This window comes from Planococcus citri, chromosome 5 (assembly GCF_950023065.1).
Source record: "Planococcus citri chromosome 5, ihPlaCitr1.1, whole genome shotgun sequence".
In the NCBI taxonomy this organism is placed as follows: Eukaryota; Metazoa; Arthropoda; class Insecta; order Hemiptera; family Pseudococcidae; genus Planococcus; species Planococcus citri.
In genome coordinates, this window is record NC_088681.1 from 38,232,976 (window position 1) to 38,250,561 (window position 17,586).

Genomic DNA, 17,586 nt, shown 5'->3' on the forward strand with positions numbered 1-17,586 from the left:
TATAACACGCATGGCAGAAAATGTCAGCCCAACGTCAACGTTGCACATGCAATTGAAAAATACAGAAGTGTGGTTAAAAAAAAAGAAAGTCGAATCGGCTAACATATGTATCTAATTAGTAAACCGAATCCTCGACGTTTTTGATTATTGCGGCTGAAACTGTTAAAAAGCAAATTGCTCAATTTGTCAAGGTCCATAAAGATTGGGGGTGTTTCGGCAGAGAATAAGGTACAAATATATCTACTCGAGTATTTATTTTCGAACAGGGCAAATTGAACTGGTTAAATAGGATGGTGGTGGCGTTCAAATTTCACGTAGGTAAAAAGAACTTGAAACATGTGGTATTAGAAAAAATAAATAAATAGAAAAAGGCGGTGAAAAAGTACCTACTATAAAAAGAAAAGGCTACGAGATTACTTCGATTAAGTAGAATTTTTCAAAAGAATAATAATTTTTAAATTATGTTTTTTTAAACTGATGAGTATAAATTTAGCAAACCAATCAATAAAAATATTTTCATTGAAATTAAAAATTATTGAATTTTTTTCTCGTCTTTCAATATTATTTTATTCGGAGATTTTAAAGTTCAAAAATGAGAAGTTAGTCTCACTACGTCAAGTCAAAACGACATCTTCTGTAACATGTCCTTCAGCCCTTCTATAATAAAAAAATTTTAAAAATTAAAAAATTAAAAAAAATTTAATTATGAAAATTAAAACTAGTACCTATATAAAATTATTCAACTATAACATGTAAGTATAACAAGTAAATCAAATCAGTCTTATGAAAACATTTTTTACTCCTTCTTAAAAAAAAAATAAAAAGGAAAAGCAAATTTCTTCACAGCACATCGCTTTGTCATGGAATTACCACAGAAATATTTTATCATTGATAACGTCGTTCAAGATGTCTTTCGCTAATAACCTGTTAAATTTTGAAATGGAAAAACATTTCAAACACTTGAAAAAAATTATACTACAGAGTCATTCCACTTCATTTCGACCAAGCTTCGCTTTCTCAGAAGGTTCAAACTTCAAACTTGGAGAGATGAATTTGCAATAATATGCACTTTGCAGAATACATAATTTATTTTGAAAATTTTCATTTATAGGATGAGTCATTGGGTCCGTTTTCGTCATATTTTTTTCCAAATTTGGCGAAACCTGCTGAAAAATGACGATGAAATAGCTTCAAACAGACGACAAAAAAATTTGAAATTTTCGAAATAGCTTCTAACAAACTTTGAAATTTTTGAATGGATATTGCACATTCTCTTCCACCTCTCCCTGCCCTTCTCTTTTAAAAAAGCTCAGATTTTCGAAACATCGATTTTTTTAAGCTATGGGAAAACACAACAGGATCATCCAAGAAAGTAAAAACATCTCCTTATCTTAAATCAACACCTTTGAAAACGTTTCAGTCTCACAGGAACTTCTTCGAAAGCAGTGATTCTCAGAATTTTGACTTCTCTCGAAAAATTCCAGATTCCCCCTCTATTCATTCTTTAAATTTTTGAAATAATTACTTGAATCAAAAATAACACTCAAAATTTGTTTTTTTTTGCTTTCTTGGGATGAAATTTATTAATTTTTTTCATTAGAAACAATAAATCAGAAAAACAGAATTCTCAACGAAAATTTAAAATTGCAAGCGTTTTGAGCCGAAATACGACTCATAGTGCTCGCTTGACTTTATAAACACCTTGTGCGATCATATCTGTTCAATTTTTTTCAAAAAAATATTCTCTATACCATTTCAAGAATTTAAAAAAAAAGTCAACAGATGGACGTATAAAATTCTTTAAAAATTGAAAAAAAAAAAGTCAGCAAAATAATATACCTAGTTACCTACGTTTTTAAACAGATTTAAACAATTAAAAATTCATCAGTTTTCATTATTTTTAATTTTTAATTTTTTTTTTTCAAGATTCATCCAAACTACTAAACTGGAGAGAAGGGAGATCTTGACCGAAAAATCGTAAATTTTCAATACTTTTTGATAAGTAAATTCTGTAATCGGTATTTGTAGCTAGGATTCTTCTAATCAAAAAAAAAAAAGTTTTACATGCCCTTTTTTATTTGCTTCAATTTAAGAAATTATAAAAATAATTTCCGATTTGCTTCTTTTGAATTTCTTAGATTTTGATCTAATAGAAAAAAAAGTAAAAAAGGGATGTCGTTCAAAAATCAAAAAAAATATCCCCTCCCTTCATGAATTTCCATTATGAAAATGTTTCGAAATAATATATTATGCAACAATACATCTCACAAATAGAAATTAAAAATTAATTTTTTGGATCGAATTGACGTGGAATGATTCATACAACGGAAAAAAATACTGCACAATTACCTAACGGTAGGAGTTGGTACCACTGACGACGTAAGAAGGCATAAAACATCGTTTTCGTTTAAAACTGCGTATAACTTGTAATTTTCCGAATACCAATAAGTTTCACGAGCTATGTGAGATGATTTCTCTATCAACAAAAAAAAATTTAATAAAAAAAATGAAAAAAAGTGAATTGAAAAGAACAGTGTTTCAAAAGATTCACAACAAACGAGAAATGAGAAAATTACCATTATCTTTCAATAGCTCCTGCACATTTTGGTAGTAAAATATCCTCAAAATATCCAAATGAATTTTATTCTCTGAAATCGAACCTAACAGAAGATATTTTCCAACCATCGGGTTAACCAGCATCACTCTAAAGAAAACACCCAACGTAAGAATCAGAAAATCATTCTCGTAAATAATGAACGAAATTATTGGGAGAAAAACCAACCCTATGATGCCATTTTGCAAACTGAAACAATCCGGAAGCACTTTCGGTACGGTGGTTTTCACCTCATTCAACTGATCCACGACAGGACTCCAACATACAGCTACACTTTGCTCGAAATCCATTAAAGAAGGGGCAGGACCACACAGGGCGCTGATCCAGATATCATTAATTAAACAGCAAGACACCAATCGAAATGCAATCTAAACCACAATTCACGATATTTAGAGCTCAATTCAATATACAATAAATATTGATCTATAAAATCGAAACATTTAATTAACCAACCTTGGGACTTTTTATGGGAAGAAATACAGGAATATCGTTGGTTGTCGTGTTGCTATTGATGGATGTCACAATCGATAGGAGTTTTTTCTCGATACCGGATAAATCCCACCAGGCTGGAGTTGCTACGACAATTTTACCACGAACTGTTAGGCAGCAAAATAGCGATGATATGCTTTCCGACCATTCGTCCAGTTTTTCCTTTGAGAATAAGAATATTGTAGATTGGCTAGTTTGGAAATCGATAGCCCTTCTTTACGATATACGATCATTATTATCTTACTTGTAGTAAATTGAAATGTGAACATGGCATTACTTCGACCATGGGTAATAAATTAATCGTGTCGTCATTGTCGTAATATTCGTCAGCATTTTTTAGAATCTCGTCCACAATTGGGTAGCATGGCTGTTCCCCAAAAGGAAAAAAAAAGAAAAAAATTATACTTCACGAATTATTACGGATGCATAAGCATTGAAATTAAATCATGTGTTGTGGCGAGAGGAAGGTGAGAAGGAATGAGATGAACGCAAAAGACTCATTTGGGTCATTCCACGTCAATCGGACCAAGAAGTGGTAGGTGGGTTCGCCGATTTTTTTGAAATTTTTCCTGTGGAAAGACCTTCCAAAGGGATGACCAATGGCGCAAATCTCAGCTCTCTAGCTCATTTTTAACGGCAGCCAGGGGGTATCAAAGTTTTCAGTGATCCTAAAATACCATCCATTTCAGCAGTGGATTACTCGATAACCGCGATACCTATCAAAATGGAACTTTTTCCGATAGTTAGGGGTTTTGAAAGGCTTTTTGGTGATATCATAAAAATCAGTGTTGCCACTTTTTTTCGTACAAAAAATTAGCTAAAATAGTTTCAAAACGTAGTTTTTATATCGTTCCGACTCTCAAAAATTCTGAAAAAAATATATTATGGACAACTTTTCATGCTGAACAACATATTAAAAAATTGGGACGGTAACTTGGCACAAAATCGATTTAATAAAATTTAAAGGTTGCGAAAAAATGCGATTTTTTTATTTAAAACATGAAAACAAGTTTTGATAGGTAAATTTGACCCATTTGACCCCTATTTTTACGTATCTGTTGAAAAAGTTGATAAAACCCTTTCACTCGATGAAATGAACTCCTCACAAAAAAATCAAAATTCGAAAAGATTCAAAAAATGAACGAATTTTTATTTTTTTGTTGTGAGTGTAATTTTTATCAACTTTTTCATGAAATACGTCAGAAAGCGGTCAAAATAAGACAACTGAATAAATTTAAACTTTTTTTGATGTTTGAAATTGAAAATTGAATTTTTTCGAATTTTGATTTTTTTGTGAGGAGTTCATTTCATCGAGTGAAAGGGTTTTTTCAACTTTTTCAACAGATACGTAAAAATAGGGGTCAAATGGGTCAACTTTACCTATCAAAACTTGTTTTCATGTTTTAAATTAAAAAATCGCATTTTTTCGCAAACTTTAAATTTTATTAAATCGACTTTGTGCCAAGTTACCATCCCAATTTTTTAATATGTTGTTCAGCATGAGAAGTTGTCCATAATATATTTTTTTCAGAATTTTTGAGAGTCGGAACGATATAAAAACTACGTTTTGAAACTTTTTCAGCTAATTTTTTGTACGAAAAAAAGTGGCAACACTGATTTTTATGATATCACCAAAAAGCCTTTCAAAACCCCTAACTATCGGAAAAAGTTCCATTTTGATAGGTATCGCGGTTATCAAGTAATCCGCTGATGAAATGGATGGTATTTTAGGTTCACTGAAAACTTTGACACCTCCTGGCTGCCGTTAAAAATGGGCTAGAGAGCTGCGATTTGCGCCATTGGTCATCCCTTTGGAAGGTCTTTCCACAGGAAAAATTTCAAGAAAATCGGTGAACCCACCTACCACTTCTTGGTCCGATTGACGTGGAATGACCCATTTGTAAAGATAACGAAATGAAACTTCAAAGTTTCTATATCTCGTGAATAAAAATTATTTCAAAATGAATTCAAACAATTTTTGTAAAAATAAGCACACAAATACAACAATTTCCATCACCAACATGACAAGCACTATTATTTGTTCAAATTTGCTCACCCTGATCTCTTTCTTCAAACGATCGACACGTTTAACGTTAGTCAATTCATCTATTCCAACAGTCAATACCATAGCATCGAAAATGGAACTTAAAATCATCTCTCCGTCGTTCAATACGGACTGTTTACTGATCAAAATTAATGATAATCTGCGAAAAACACACGCACATTAAAATTCAAAATATATTTCGTCAAAAACATTGTGGAATATAACAGCTTACTTTTCCGTGACATTTTTCCAATGAACAAAAAAATCTTTTCCTTGAGTTGATTTAAAAGTGACAGCGTGAACTTTACCGAAGACTTGAATTCCATTTAATGGAGCTACTTCGGAAAACGTAGGCTGGAAAATGAATAAATAATATAAATAATGCTGTAATTAATAAACTGAGCCTTGGATTTAACAAAAGATCTACTCACTTTAGTATCAGTACCAGATGATCGGCTGAATATTGGTATACCTCCGGATACCATGCAGTACACATGAAGTACCATTTTTATAAATAATATTTTTCAAACGTTGATTAATTTTATGCTGGTTTATCGCTCAGCCTGCGATATTGACAAAGAAACAACAAAATAAATAAGGAATTAAAATACAAAATAAAAGAAAGACTTTTCGAGGTATAAAAATAACGGTCAGGATTTAGAGAGGTGTTAGATTAGCTTCGTACAAAAGCACTTCTTCTTCTAAGGTAAGATTCATGCCATAATCGCTCATATCGTCAATTTCATCGAGCTGCGAGTCGACTTCAGTAGTCTGAGATTTGGCTACGTTTTGCGAATCGATTTCAGCGGTCTGAGATCTGGTCATGTTTTCGACCGCAGTTCGTAATATGAGACTGGCAGCTTCTTTATCACTCGATTCGGCGGAATCGTTAATATAATCTGTGGATTCAGGCTCCGGAGTTGCTCGTGCTTTGAGCGATTCACGTTTCGAAGATGGTCGAATTTCTGTCTGAGGCTGGGTACTAGATGGCTGATTCGGTTGTGGTTCGAAAATATCAACATTTCGACTTTGATTCGCTTTATGAATGTCTTCGGCTGATTTGTCGAGATCACTGGATGTGTTCATTGATTCACGTTTGGTTTTTTTCGATTGCTTTTTCGATGCCGGTGTCGTGGAGTTTTTCTTGCTTCGTTTCTTAGGTTGCTCGTCGAGGTCATTGGTTGATTCGCGTTTCAGTTTTCTAGGCGTTTTGTGAGGAGTTTTACGCGGTGTTTTTCGAGTGTTTTTAACTTTAGGGCCTTCTGGCAAATCGCCGACAAAATTTCTCAACTTGGAGTCCCACGACATCGCCATAGCGTCAATTATTGGCGGAGGTCTTTGAATACGCGGATTTTCCCCAGAAAATCGCCTTTCCAGTGGTCCGATAGGTGTTCTAGGTAATATTGATTGGGAATGTTTCAACGAATCAGCATTCGCCTGTAGAGATGGGTTTTCTGTAGATTTTGACGTAGGTTTCGACGCAGGTTCGCTTGAATCTGAATTCGGTTTAGGAGTCGGTGGTGGTTTGACTTGATTTGACTGCACATTTCGAGCTGTATTAATTTTTAGAGGATCTGGTTTACTCGTTTTCTTCAGAATATTCGGAATCGATTTAAACGTGTGATTTTTAGAATTGAAAATTTCGTGGAAAGCATTACCAACGGCAGGTTCTACAGGTTGAGTGATGTCAGTCGTAACTTTGCTAGGATTTGATTCTATTTCAATTTCGGCAGGAATATCATCAACGAGAGCGTGCGAATGTTGAGTCGTATCGGATGTGTCTTTGCTGGAATTTGATTCGGATTCGTTTACTGGTGAAATAAAATTGAATTTAGCGAGTGGCGATTCATTCGTGTTCGATTTTTTCTTACTAATTAGCGAAGGCTCATCTTGATCTGGCTGTACAGTTTGTACTGGTTTGGTTTTCAAAGGATCAGATTCATCCGTCGCCGATTTTGAAGCTTGATTTATACGATTATCAACTTCTAAGACAGCATTATTAAGAGCATGCTGTACAGATTGAGTCGTGTCAGAGGTAACTTCACTAAGATTCGGTTCGGAATCATCTATCGGTGGACTAGATTCGCGGAATCGTTTGTACGGTGTAACGTAATGTTCCTTTCTAAAGTTCGGATTAAGTGATAAGTTGGCGAGTACAGTCGCAGGAAGAAGACTACCTTTTTCAGCTTCTGGTGGTGTAAGCAGATCATCGGGTGGTTTGGTTTTTTGAGCTTTTACTTTCGGTGACATTGTTGGCTGACGAAGACCAGCTTTCATTTTAGATTTAAAGACTGGATTTTTACTCTGCATCATGTTTTGCTTTATTTTGCAAATAACATGTTGACTAGACTTCCTGGGTTTATCGGCATCTTTACGCTTACAAGCAGCGGTCTTTTTATTTTCTTTTGATGCTTGAGGAACAACATGTTGCGAATTATGTAGCGTTAAATTAATCGTCGAGTCGTGTTTCGGTTTATCAGGCGTATTAGTTTTATTGCTTTCTTTGAAATTGTCTGCTGCTTTGCCAGTGTCATTGTTATCTAATGAGCTGATTTCGTTTTCTATCACACTATTTACGGAAATCGGTTCGGTTTGTACAGTTTTCTCCAAAGTCTTAGTTGAGTTGTGAGATTCGTTTACAGTCGAACTACTCGATACATCCATACTTTCGACATCTTGACCAGCAGGAACTGAATTATCAGGCAAATGAGGGGTGATTTCACTCATAGTTTGAGTTACACTCGTCGATGAATTACGCAAAATACTTTCGTTCGCCAAGTCATCATTTTCGTTTCGTTTTCGATATGTAGTATCACTGCGACGGGAATCATTGAAAGTGAAATCCTGCGCTAGTATCTCATTGGCTAATTGCTCGTTATGTTCTCGTACTTGGGTATACACAATGTTCTTAAATAACTTCATAATATTCTGATGAACGCATTGAGAACTTGGTCCTTGTTTAAAAATCAACGAACATAATACAGAATAGCGATCTAATATGTCAACCAACGATAAGTCTTGCACTTTGGCGCTAAATTTACGTGACTTTCTCTTCGACAGACGACATTCCTCCATAACGTTGCTACTGTTGAGAAATGAATCTGCCAATTCTTGATTGTTTTCGGCCAAATACCCGTAGATCAGACGACCGACCTCAGAAGGTAGAAAAGACTCCATCATAGCGAGGAACTGGGATACATACGATGAGATCAAAATAACGCTTGAACGCTAACACCGAATAACTTGACCGATTCGTAGCCGTATTAACAAATAAACTGAAAAAGTAATTGCCGAACTATAATTAATGCACTAATAATACAATAATTCAAAGAAAACTACCTGTAAAGTCCCAAAATACTGTAAAATCCGCGGCAATTTTCGGTCCAAATTTTGTGTTATTTTTCCAAAAAAAAAAAAAAAAACACCGCCGAAAAATCATGGCAGATGAATGACGTCATGGCAGAAAGAATGAAGCAAATGTAGGTAAGCATAACCTACCTATCTAAAAAAAAATATTTTTTCATTTAAAAAAAAAAATATATTTTTAATTTACTTTTTAGTTTTTTGTTTCATTTTGAATAAAAAGTGATCTTTCATTTAATTTCGTTCGTCTTATTTAGATCTTTGTTCCTAAATATCTCTTTTCAGTTTTCACAGTAGAAGAAAAAAAAATGAATGATTGAATATTGAAGTTACATATAGCAATTAGCAATCAATTCAAAAGTTTGCCTTTGCATGCTTTGCTTTGCTCTTTATGTTTATTCTTTATGGTTCAGCAGCAGCAGCTGCCAAAATGACATGAAATCACAGGTCGTTCATAGAAAGAATAATGCAACGTGTTTGCACCATACAAGCTTCAAAAAAAAAATGCCCTGAAATAAAATAATACATTCAAAAACACTTACCACTTACTTACTACGATACGTTCCTACAACTGTGCATAAATGTACATGTATGTACATTGTAATTTGTAGTCAGTTAGTCTTGAAATACCTACCTATAAAAAGTAAATAGGATCGAACCCACTTATTCAAATTATATTACTTACACCATATTATTTCTCGTAAAACATCAAAGGTGTCAATTTTCATTTTTCATGATTAAAAATACCAGTTTATTCGAACACGCATTGAAAATATTACCAGTAAAGTCAATCAGAGAAAAATTTAGCCCAAACCCTCCCAAAATGAATTCAATTTGTACCCAGCATAAAAAACATAAACCAATCCCAATTTCGTTAGAATTTGAGTGTGACTTTGTGACCAAAAACCAATATTGTTTTAAATAAGTATATCACTTGAAAATAACCATACGTACCTTCATCGTTTTCATATGGCCAATGATACCCATTTATTTATATTGATTAGGTAAGTAAGTATTCAAAATAACATCATAAATTGTCGGCATCAAATTACTTCACACATGTCCATCATAATTCAAGCTACAATTTGCCGTCTTTTACATATTGCAAAAATCCCCCAAAAAAACACCCTTTTTGAATGCGCATACTTATTTTAAATCAACCCAGTGGTCAGTACCTAATATACCTTTATTTCTTGAATAAAACTTGGACCAAATCAATATTCAAACACTGTTTAATTCAAACTAAATAGTAAATACATTGCGAAAATTTACATTAAAAAAAGGTAAAAAAAACAACACATACAAGTTGAGAAAAATACATAACCAGTACACACCGAAATCCAAAAACGGATCAACAGATGATACCTATAGATACTCAAATTAAAATAAAACTGAACGAAAAACAAAGCAACAAAATGTCTAACTCAAACCAACGCTAAATTCTTCTAATTATAACTTATAAGCATCAAAAAGTGAAAATTAAAAAATGTTAAAAAAGAGGAAAAAATAAAATTAAATTAAAAGAATAAATCTTGAGATCCGTTCTGCCATAATTATCACTAAAAAAATTACTTATCTTATAAGTTGAAAAGAGACATAAAATTCAACATGAAGTAATCTAATAGGAATACATTATACAAGTGTCAATGAATTATTTGAAAACAATATCTACATTACATATTATTGAAATAGGACCTAACCACTTTTACCATTTGCTTTTACATAGGAAATAGACTGAACAGTAGGTAATCAGGAAAACTGCTGTATTTTAGGCAAATGCCCTCACCAAAATCTGCTCACTCATTTGATAAACATTGAACATCAGTTAAATGTAATCGAGGATAAAACATTAATCTCACTGTGTGCCTTTTAAAAACTTCAACCTACAAGAATAGGCAATACTGACAAGTCTTTGAAAATGGATACCCAAGTTGACAATAATTTAGGTCAAAGACCTGACAAATAATTTGATGAACAATCGACAACAACCATTAAAAAAATATGAAAATAAATTGGCGTAAGTTCATTAGAACTTTAAGCAACGCATTAGCAATCATGATGGTCTTCTCAACAACCATAGAGTTTAAACTAGTTGGTGAATTAATAGCAGCAGAAAAAGAAGAACTTATAGGAAAATTATTACCACAAATAGGTACACAATTGATAAAAAAAAATCAACAACAATACACTGGAGAAAATTCAACAGAAAAACGTCAAGGAAAAAAATAAAATACAACTACAATCAAGTAACATGCTGAGCTGTGTGAAAAAGGATACTTTTGGATTTGGCTCAGTATCAATTGACATCTCCCTCCATTGACTTGGTACTCGTATCTAGGCTTTTCCATAGAACTTTGACTTGTCTTGAATAACTCACGGACATCATGCAAAGATTACAAATATTTACATAATAAAGTTCTTATAGAATTACAATTATAACCTATCTTCAACATTTTGATAAATATTAGGTTTAGATTCTCAATTGCGTTAAATTAAATTTGTCTTAATTTATTTGATAGGTATTAGGTACCACGTAATTGTCTATTGCGAATCAAAACTGTTTCACCATGGGATGAACGAATAATTTAATGAGTTTTACTGAAAAGTAAAGTTATTTTTGTGTATTGCAGAACGGATATTTTCCCTTGCTTTTGTTCCCAAATTAGGGTAAACTATAGTTAACCAATTTTTAATCAAAATATCAACCAAATTGGTCAGGCACTATCTACTTGTTTAGTGACCAACTCATATTGAATAGGTACTCTCAGGTGTTGCACTTTTGGTGTGTAATTCAGCTTGCACTTGCTGTTCTTTCAACAACTGAGGCCACTTTGTATGTTCATCAGCCCATGTATTTACAAAAACTACGGTACCTAGAGTCGCCATGACCCTTTCAACAGAATTACTGGTAGGAGCGAAAAATGACGTCTGTCTGACTTCCACTCCTGAGTGGATTTTAACTGAGGATCATTGTCCAATAACAAAGCTTCTGGTTTGCCAAATTCCTTTTCTATTCTTCAACCTTTTTAAGTACCTAATAAATAATATTTGTTGATGTGGCATTTTTAATAAGAGGTTGACATAAGCTAATTTGGCAATATTTGGGAGATATTCTTGGTAATATTGAAAGAATCCTAAAATTAATAACGTTGACATTCCTCAATGTTGCTTGGAGGCTCAAAGTCAAGAATGGTCTAAATTTTACTTTCATCAATTCTAGACCCTCCACTATGCAAAATAAAACCCACATATTTCACCTCAATTGGCTCAATTTGACACCTTTTCGATTTATTTAACCAAATTTAATGTCATGCCTGTCTCTCTAATTGTAAGTTTCATTTTCACAATTGGTCCTATTGAGTCAGCATGAATGATTTTGCAAAGACATACAGCCACTTCCAATGTAAGTGTTGCTTTCCTTTTTTGCACATTTTTTTACCCTTTATAATTTTAGACTCGACTTTTTGACTCGTTCATTTGATTTTTAATTAACATCACATTTCCTTATAGGTAGGTACATGTCCTCAACGCAGTACTGTTTCATTCAATTTTAATTAGTTTTACATTCATAAATTGTGATTGATAAAATGATAATGGTGTCCAAGTAGACTGAAATGTGAAAAGTGTCTCACAATGTTTTAATTTTAATTTTTTATAATGTTTTTTCATTTAATTAAGTCTTTGTTCACTAAAAGGCGTGATTAATTATTATTATTCACTTACGTAAAAAAATATGGCGAGTTGCCTCATTTTACATGTATATACTGGGCACTTGAAATTTTACATTACCATATGATGTACATAATTATTACTTCGTTGGTTTGTTGACTTTTTCTTCTATTTTATGTACCTAAATTAAAATGAATTTTTATTCTCACGCGTATGGTACCGCGTTTTTTTTGAACATTAAATCTGTACCTACATTCGTGTGTAGTGTTCCCGTGTTTACAACATACAACATTGGTGGTTAATCAGTAAGTAATTTTTTTTCCCCGATTAATCGATCGATCATGTTTTTATAGGGTATTTGGCGTAAATTTCATCATAATCTTGCATTTTTTGGCGTTAAAATTGAAAAATGATAATTTTCAAAACCGTGAAAACAGAAAAATTGACCAATGTATTTTCGACATTTTCTCCAGAATAGTCACATTTCTGTCATTCTCTGTTATTTCAACGGTCAATTAATTAACATTTTTACGAGAGTTATTCAAAAATAAGTAACTGAAAAATTTTATTCGAATTTGTTCCCTTTGAAGATCTTTATTTTTGTAGTCATAATGTATTTTTTTTTTGCAATTTTGAAATCAATTTCCGTAATTCTTTGCATACTCTTTCGATATGGACTTGTCTCGCTCAAAAATTTTGGGCCAGTTAAGATGGCCATGGCAAGAATCGTCATTTTGAATGTGTGTACTGGAAATAGCACTCGAAAAGGCTCGGGAAATTAATAATTATATTCCAAAAAAGTAGAAGCTGTAAATATGGACGATTCTTGGGGCTACGAAACATTACAACTTCGCTTATTGAAAATTTGAAAATCACACCCGATGGCTAAGATAATTACAATTAGAAAAAAAAAACAATTTCTGGGATGAAAACTTCCCTATAGAATTTTTCGTTTTGATAAATCTACTTGAAAGACTAGACGTTAAAGTGCACTATTTTTTTTTCTGGTGCAAAAACTCGGAAGTCTTCGGGGACAGTCGGAAATACTTCGTTCGACTTGTTCTATTTTTCTAGTGCGTTAATTTTTATAATGTTTTTTCATTTAATTAAGTCTTTGTTCACTAAAAGGCGTGATTAATTATTATTATTCACTTAAGTAAAAAGGGATTGTCACCTCTTTCAAGTTGCTGAGTTCAAATTTCTCGAATTTGAACATAAAAACAAACCTGAACTTCTTATCACCATTGAGATTGGCAAAGAATCAGTGAAACTACCCCTTTTTCTATTTATAAAGGGACAGTGGGACACTCAGCCAAAACAACAAAAACTACTTTATCCTACTAGTAGAATAAAACACTACTTTATTCACTCTCGCTAGTCGCTCGAGTGATCAAATGCGCGTTTTCTTCCCACGTTTGGATAAAATATGTTATTCAACTAGTGAAATAAAGTGATTTTCGACGATTTTTAATTACTTCCCTCGCTCTGCTCGGGAAATAAACCTCAAAAATCGTCAAAAATCACTTTATTTTACTAGTAGGATAAAATACCATTACCTACTTATTCTCAAGTGTCTAACTCACCTATAAAAAATTGGCTGTAATCTAATTAACATCTCTTATGAAAAGTGAAAAAATCACTTTTTGGTAAATTGGTAGTTGTGTAGAAAAATCACAGAAAACACATTTAGAAAATAAAAAAATTCACGAAAATAGTAATTTTTTTTGCATATACCTAGACAATGAGGTAATGATCTTCTTCATTTTTTCCCCTTATGTGAACCGAAAATCATGTTTCTTAAGTACCAAGGTAAATTTTGTTAAATTTTGAGGAATTTTTAAATTGTGTTTCACCTAAGCATGTTAATTTTTAAGGATATTTTACTCGATGTTGCACGTTGCTTTTTGATATTTTTTTGTTGTTTTTGGGTTATTTTCACAAAACGCGTCATTTTTAAACGTAGAAAATGTTCATTTTCAAGAATGTCGTGTTCAACATCCCTCATATTTTTTAATATTGTTTATTTTTCAGATATTTTCCAATTTTTTCTTGTTTACCAAAGGTATCTAACTCTTGGTTTTTAAACATTGCTAAAAAAAATTCACTAGCCAAATTTAATGTCATGCCTGTCTCTCCAAGAATATGATTCATTTTCTTAATTGGTCCTATCAAGTCAGCATGAATGATTTTGTAAGGACATACAGCCACTTCAAGTAGGTAAGTGCTGCTTTCCTTTTTTGCACATTTTTTTACCCTTCACATAGTTTTCTTCTGTTCAATTTTTAGTTCAGGTACATCTTTATGCATGTCCTCCACCCATTCCTGTTGCATTTAATTTTAATTAGTTTTTCATTCATGAATTGTGATTGATTATGGTTGCCAAGTAGACTGAAACGTGCCTCACAATATGTTTTAATTTTTATTTTTTTTAATATGTATTTTTCATTTAATTAAGTCTTTGTTCAGTAAAAAGTGTGATTAATTATTATTATTCACTTACGTAAAAAAAAATATACCGAGTTGCCTCATTTTACATGTACCTATAGTTATTCAAATTTTATTCTTATGTGTCACATCAAGTTTCAGTTAGTACCTATTTATTGCGCGTAATTATAATCATCTTTATTGTGTATATTATCATAATTGTGTCATTGTCTAGTAAACTGTTCATAAATATTCAAAATCTTATTAGGTACTTTATTAAACTAAGCATATAGATGAGCAAAAGCTCGTTTTATATTCACTTGGATTCATTCATTGGTTCACCAAGGTACGAGTATTCAGTAAGTAATTTGTATTTTTATAGAAAAACGGTGGCCATTTTCGTGTTCAGCAACTCCGAAAACATGGTATTCGACGTGTTATGGTCGCGGTACTGAGACTATTCGTTTGAATTTTAGCCCCATTATGGAGAGGGGGTGCGCTGGGGGGCTTCAAATGGGTTCAATCAAAAAAGTATGACCAATGACCATATTCGTGGTCACCTTTCTGTAAACATTCCATTTTATACATTACACACAAAAAAAACTCCTCATTCGCGTTTGGAAATTTCAGACCAAAATTGTAGATGGAGGGGGGGGGGGCTGTACCCAACACTCTTGGGAGTCGATTTTGGTGCAAAATTACTTGATGAATCGAAATCGGCACTCTCCTCAAAAACGTACATTTACCCCAAACCAACAATAATTCTTCTGTTATACACGGATGGGCATATGTCAGTAGGTATTCCGATTCGGAAATAACATTCACCTCAAGGTGGCGTCATTGTGTAGAAATCTTATGGGCACGATCTGGCTAATATTCATGCATTGAAAATCAATGTTACGAAATTAGATTATAAAATTTCTGCAAAATCAATGATACTTATAATTATTAATTAGGTACCTGCATTTGTTTAAACATTTTTCCATAAAAATTGAAAAAATGAATTTGAAAAATCAAAAATTTCATTTTTTTAAAGCACTTACATACTAAATATAGGTTTAGGTACCACCAACCTAATGTACGAATTATTTTCAATTTTGTTTATTAAATTAAATTCTTTCAAAGAGTAATTTTTTTCAATTGTTTTTTTGAAAAAATTAAACTACCTACCTGTGTATTTTTGGAAGAAATGGCATAAGTTAGTAGTACCTACATATAAAAACTTTTAGTTTAGTTGTAGCCTTATTTTTTAATTTAACTAGGACAAATGATTATTAATTTACTAATTTAAGCCTATTATCGATTTGAAAATGACTATACGAGTATGGTCGATTGGTCAAATTCCGTGTGATAATAAATAACTTTCGATTACAGCTATTTTCTTTATTAATTATTAGAATAATTGCGGTCAATTATTAGTTCCATTTCTTCTTTTTGGTTGAATTATGACATCGAATTTCTATTTTGTTAAGTATCTCTACCTACGTAGCAAGAAGTTGAAATAACAACCCCGTTTATTTTATTTTCCAAGTCCAGTCGAACATTATTGACTGAGGACTGTGGAAAATATTTAAAATGTAGGTTGAACGGTTGAACTCTTTTTGCCGCGGACCCTTCACTAGCTTTATGCATTCTCGCATTTGTTTCATCATATTATCTTTTTTTTCAAAATTTATTTATTTAAATTAGTACCTAAAGTACATTATTATGAAAACTAAATATTATGGTTGGTATCCAATTTTTTTCATGGGAAAAAATTCAGTGTTTAGATTTGGATGAATTGTACCAGCCGTTTCCAGGTATACCCACCTATAGTAAGCTAATTTTTCTTTTTTGTAAATTTTTTTTATCACTGTTCCGCTCAAAAGTTAAGGAACCTGGTTAGATCTACTTTAATTTTTTCTTTCATTTATCACGGGTAGCAGCTCTCCACATTATATTCGTCTCTGTTTCTTATTTTCTACTAGTTTACTTTACATCACACGTAAGAAATAGATACAGTACGATAAGTTAAGTTAAAATCTAGTGTCAACAATTAATCTAGTGCTTGAAAATTCCCCAAAATTCTTCATCAAAAGCATTGATTTGTTATTTTCGGATTTGTAACCCCAAAACAATGTTTCTTGTCATCGTACAAAATCATCCCGCTCACCCTCACATGATTTCCACTTTCTAGAAAAAAAAAATGGGTAGGTATAGATGGATATTGCGATGTGTACTAACAGTTAGCATCACAGTTTCTAACTAAGATAGTTTTTATTCCTAAAAATTTGGGAGAACCACAAAAATTCTGTTCTCTCGCCGAATTTCCGGCAATTTTACAACTTTTTCAAAACAAAAAATGCAAAAATTGCGAATAGTTCGATTCTTAGATTTAGACTATGTTATAGGTACCTAACCTACCATGAATGAAGTTTATCATTTTCAAATGAGACTAGCCTATAAAAAAATAAGAATATTCTAAAATAGAATATTAAAGAGATACGATACCTCGCCGGATTTTAAGTGCAGATTGCCCGAGCAGATGTGGATGTTTTATTGAATACACTTCACAAACTTCCAATCCATCCTACCATCATTAAAATAATGAATGATTGTGGATTTTGTGGTTGGCGATTTGACCAACGGGTATCGAAGTGTGAGGTTGGCAGGCGCAGGACGCGATTTTTGTATTTGAACGTGAGATGCGGAACAGTCGTTCTTTTCGTTCGTGCCGTTCACTAGGTACATCACGAATGACGAATTTTTTTCTCGCAAAATTCATCAATGATCAAACATCAACCATTCATCTGCAATCTACTAGGTGCCTACTACCTACATGAAAATTTGCCAGCATCAAAATTAAAAGGGATAAAATTTTTAATTTTTCTATCGTTACAATTTGCGTGCTATTCTACTAAAACTAAACTAAAGCATTAAAATATTCTGCATTTTATTCTCTTTACTTTGTCTTTTTTCTTTGAAAAACTAAGGTTTTGAAGTT

At 32.5% G+C, this 17,586-nt stretch overlaps 1 protein-coding gene and 1 long non-coding RNA gene across 3 annotated transcripts; both read right to left on the bottom strand.

Annotated features, from left to right (window-relative positions):
* Window positions 1–239: 239 nt before the first annotated feature.
* Window positions 240–8,569, bottom strand: LOC135846892 (protein fuzzy homolog). Of its 2 annotated transcripts, XM_065366241.1 has the most exons (10): window positions 8,487–8,558; window positions 5,579–5,710; window positions 5,380–5,501; window positions 5,160–5,307; window positions 3,348–3,470; window positions 3,068–3,265; window positions 2,783–2,982; window positions 2,577–2,704; window positions 2,350–2,476; window positions 240–924 (listed from the first exon to the last, which is right to left on the bottom strand). In XM_065366241.1, exons 2-10 carry the CDS (start codon window positions 5,651–5,653, stop codon window positions 867–869), a joined length of 1,179 nt encoding a protein of 392 aa, XP_065222313.1. In that variant the 5' UTR covers window positions 5,654–5,710; window positions 8,487–8,558; the 3' UTR covers window positions 240–866. The 2 variants fall into 2 exon arrangements, with proteins under 2 accessions (XP_065222313.1, XP_065222312.1); XM_065366240.1 differs by lacking the exons at window positions 240–924; window positions 2,350–2,476; window positions 2,577–2,704; ... (3 more) ...; window positions 5,160–5,307; window positions 5,380–5,501 and having other exon boundaries at window positions 5,699–8,422; window positions 8,487–8,569.
* Window positions 8,570–9,724: 1,155 nt separating this feature from the next.
* LOC135848314 (uncharacterized) lies at window positions 9,725–17,493 on the bottom strand. Its single transcript, XR_010559345.1, has 2 exons — window positions 17,094–17,493; window positions 9,725–16,775 (listed from the first exon to the last, which is right to left on the bottom strand). It is a non-coding gene; the product is annotated as an uncharacterized LOC135848314 (long non-coding RNA).
* Window positions 17,494–17,586: the final 93 nt, after the last annotated feature.

Bases quoted from the DNA above. Each gene is read 5' to 3' on its own strand.
- LOC135846892 (XM_065366240.1), bottom strand. From the start codon at position 8,327: ATGATGGAGTCTTTTCTACCTTCTGAGGTCGGTCGTCTGATCTACGGG.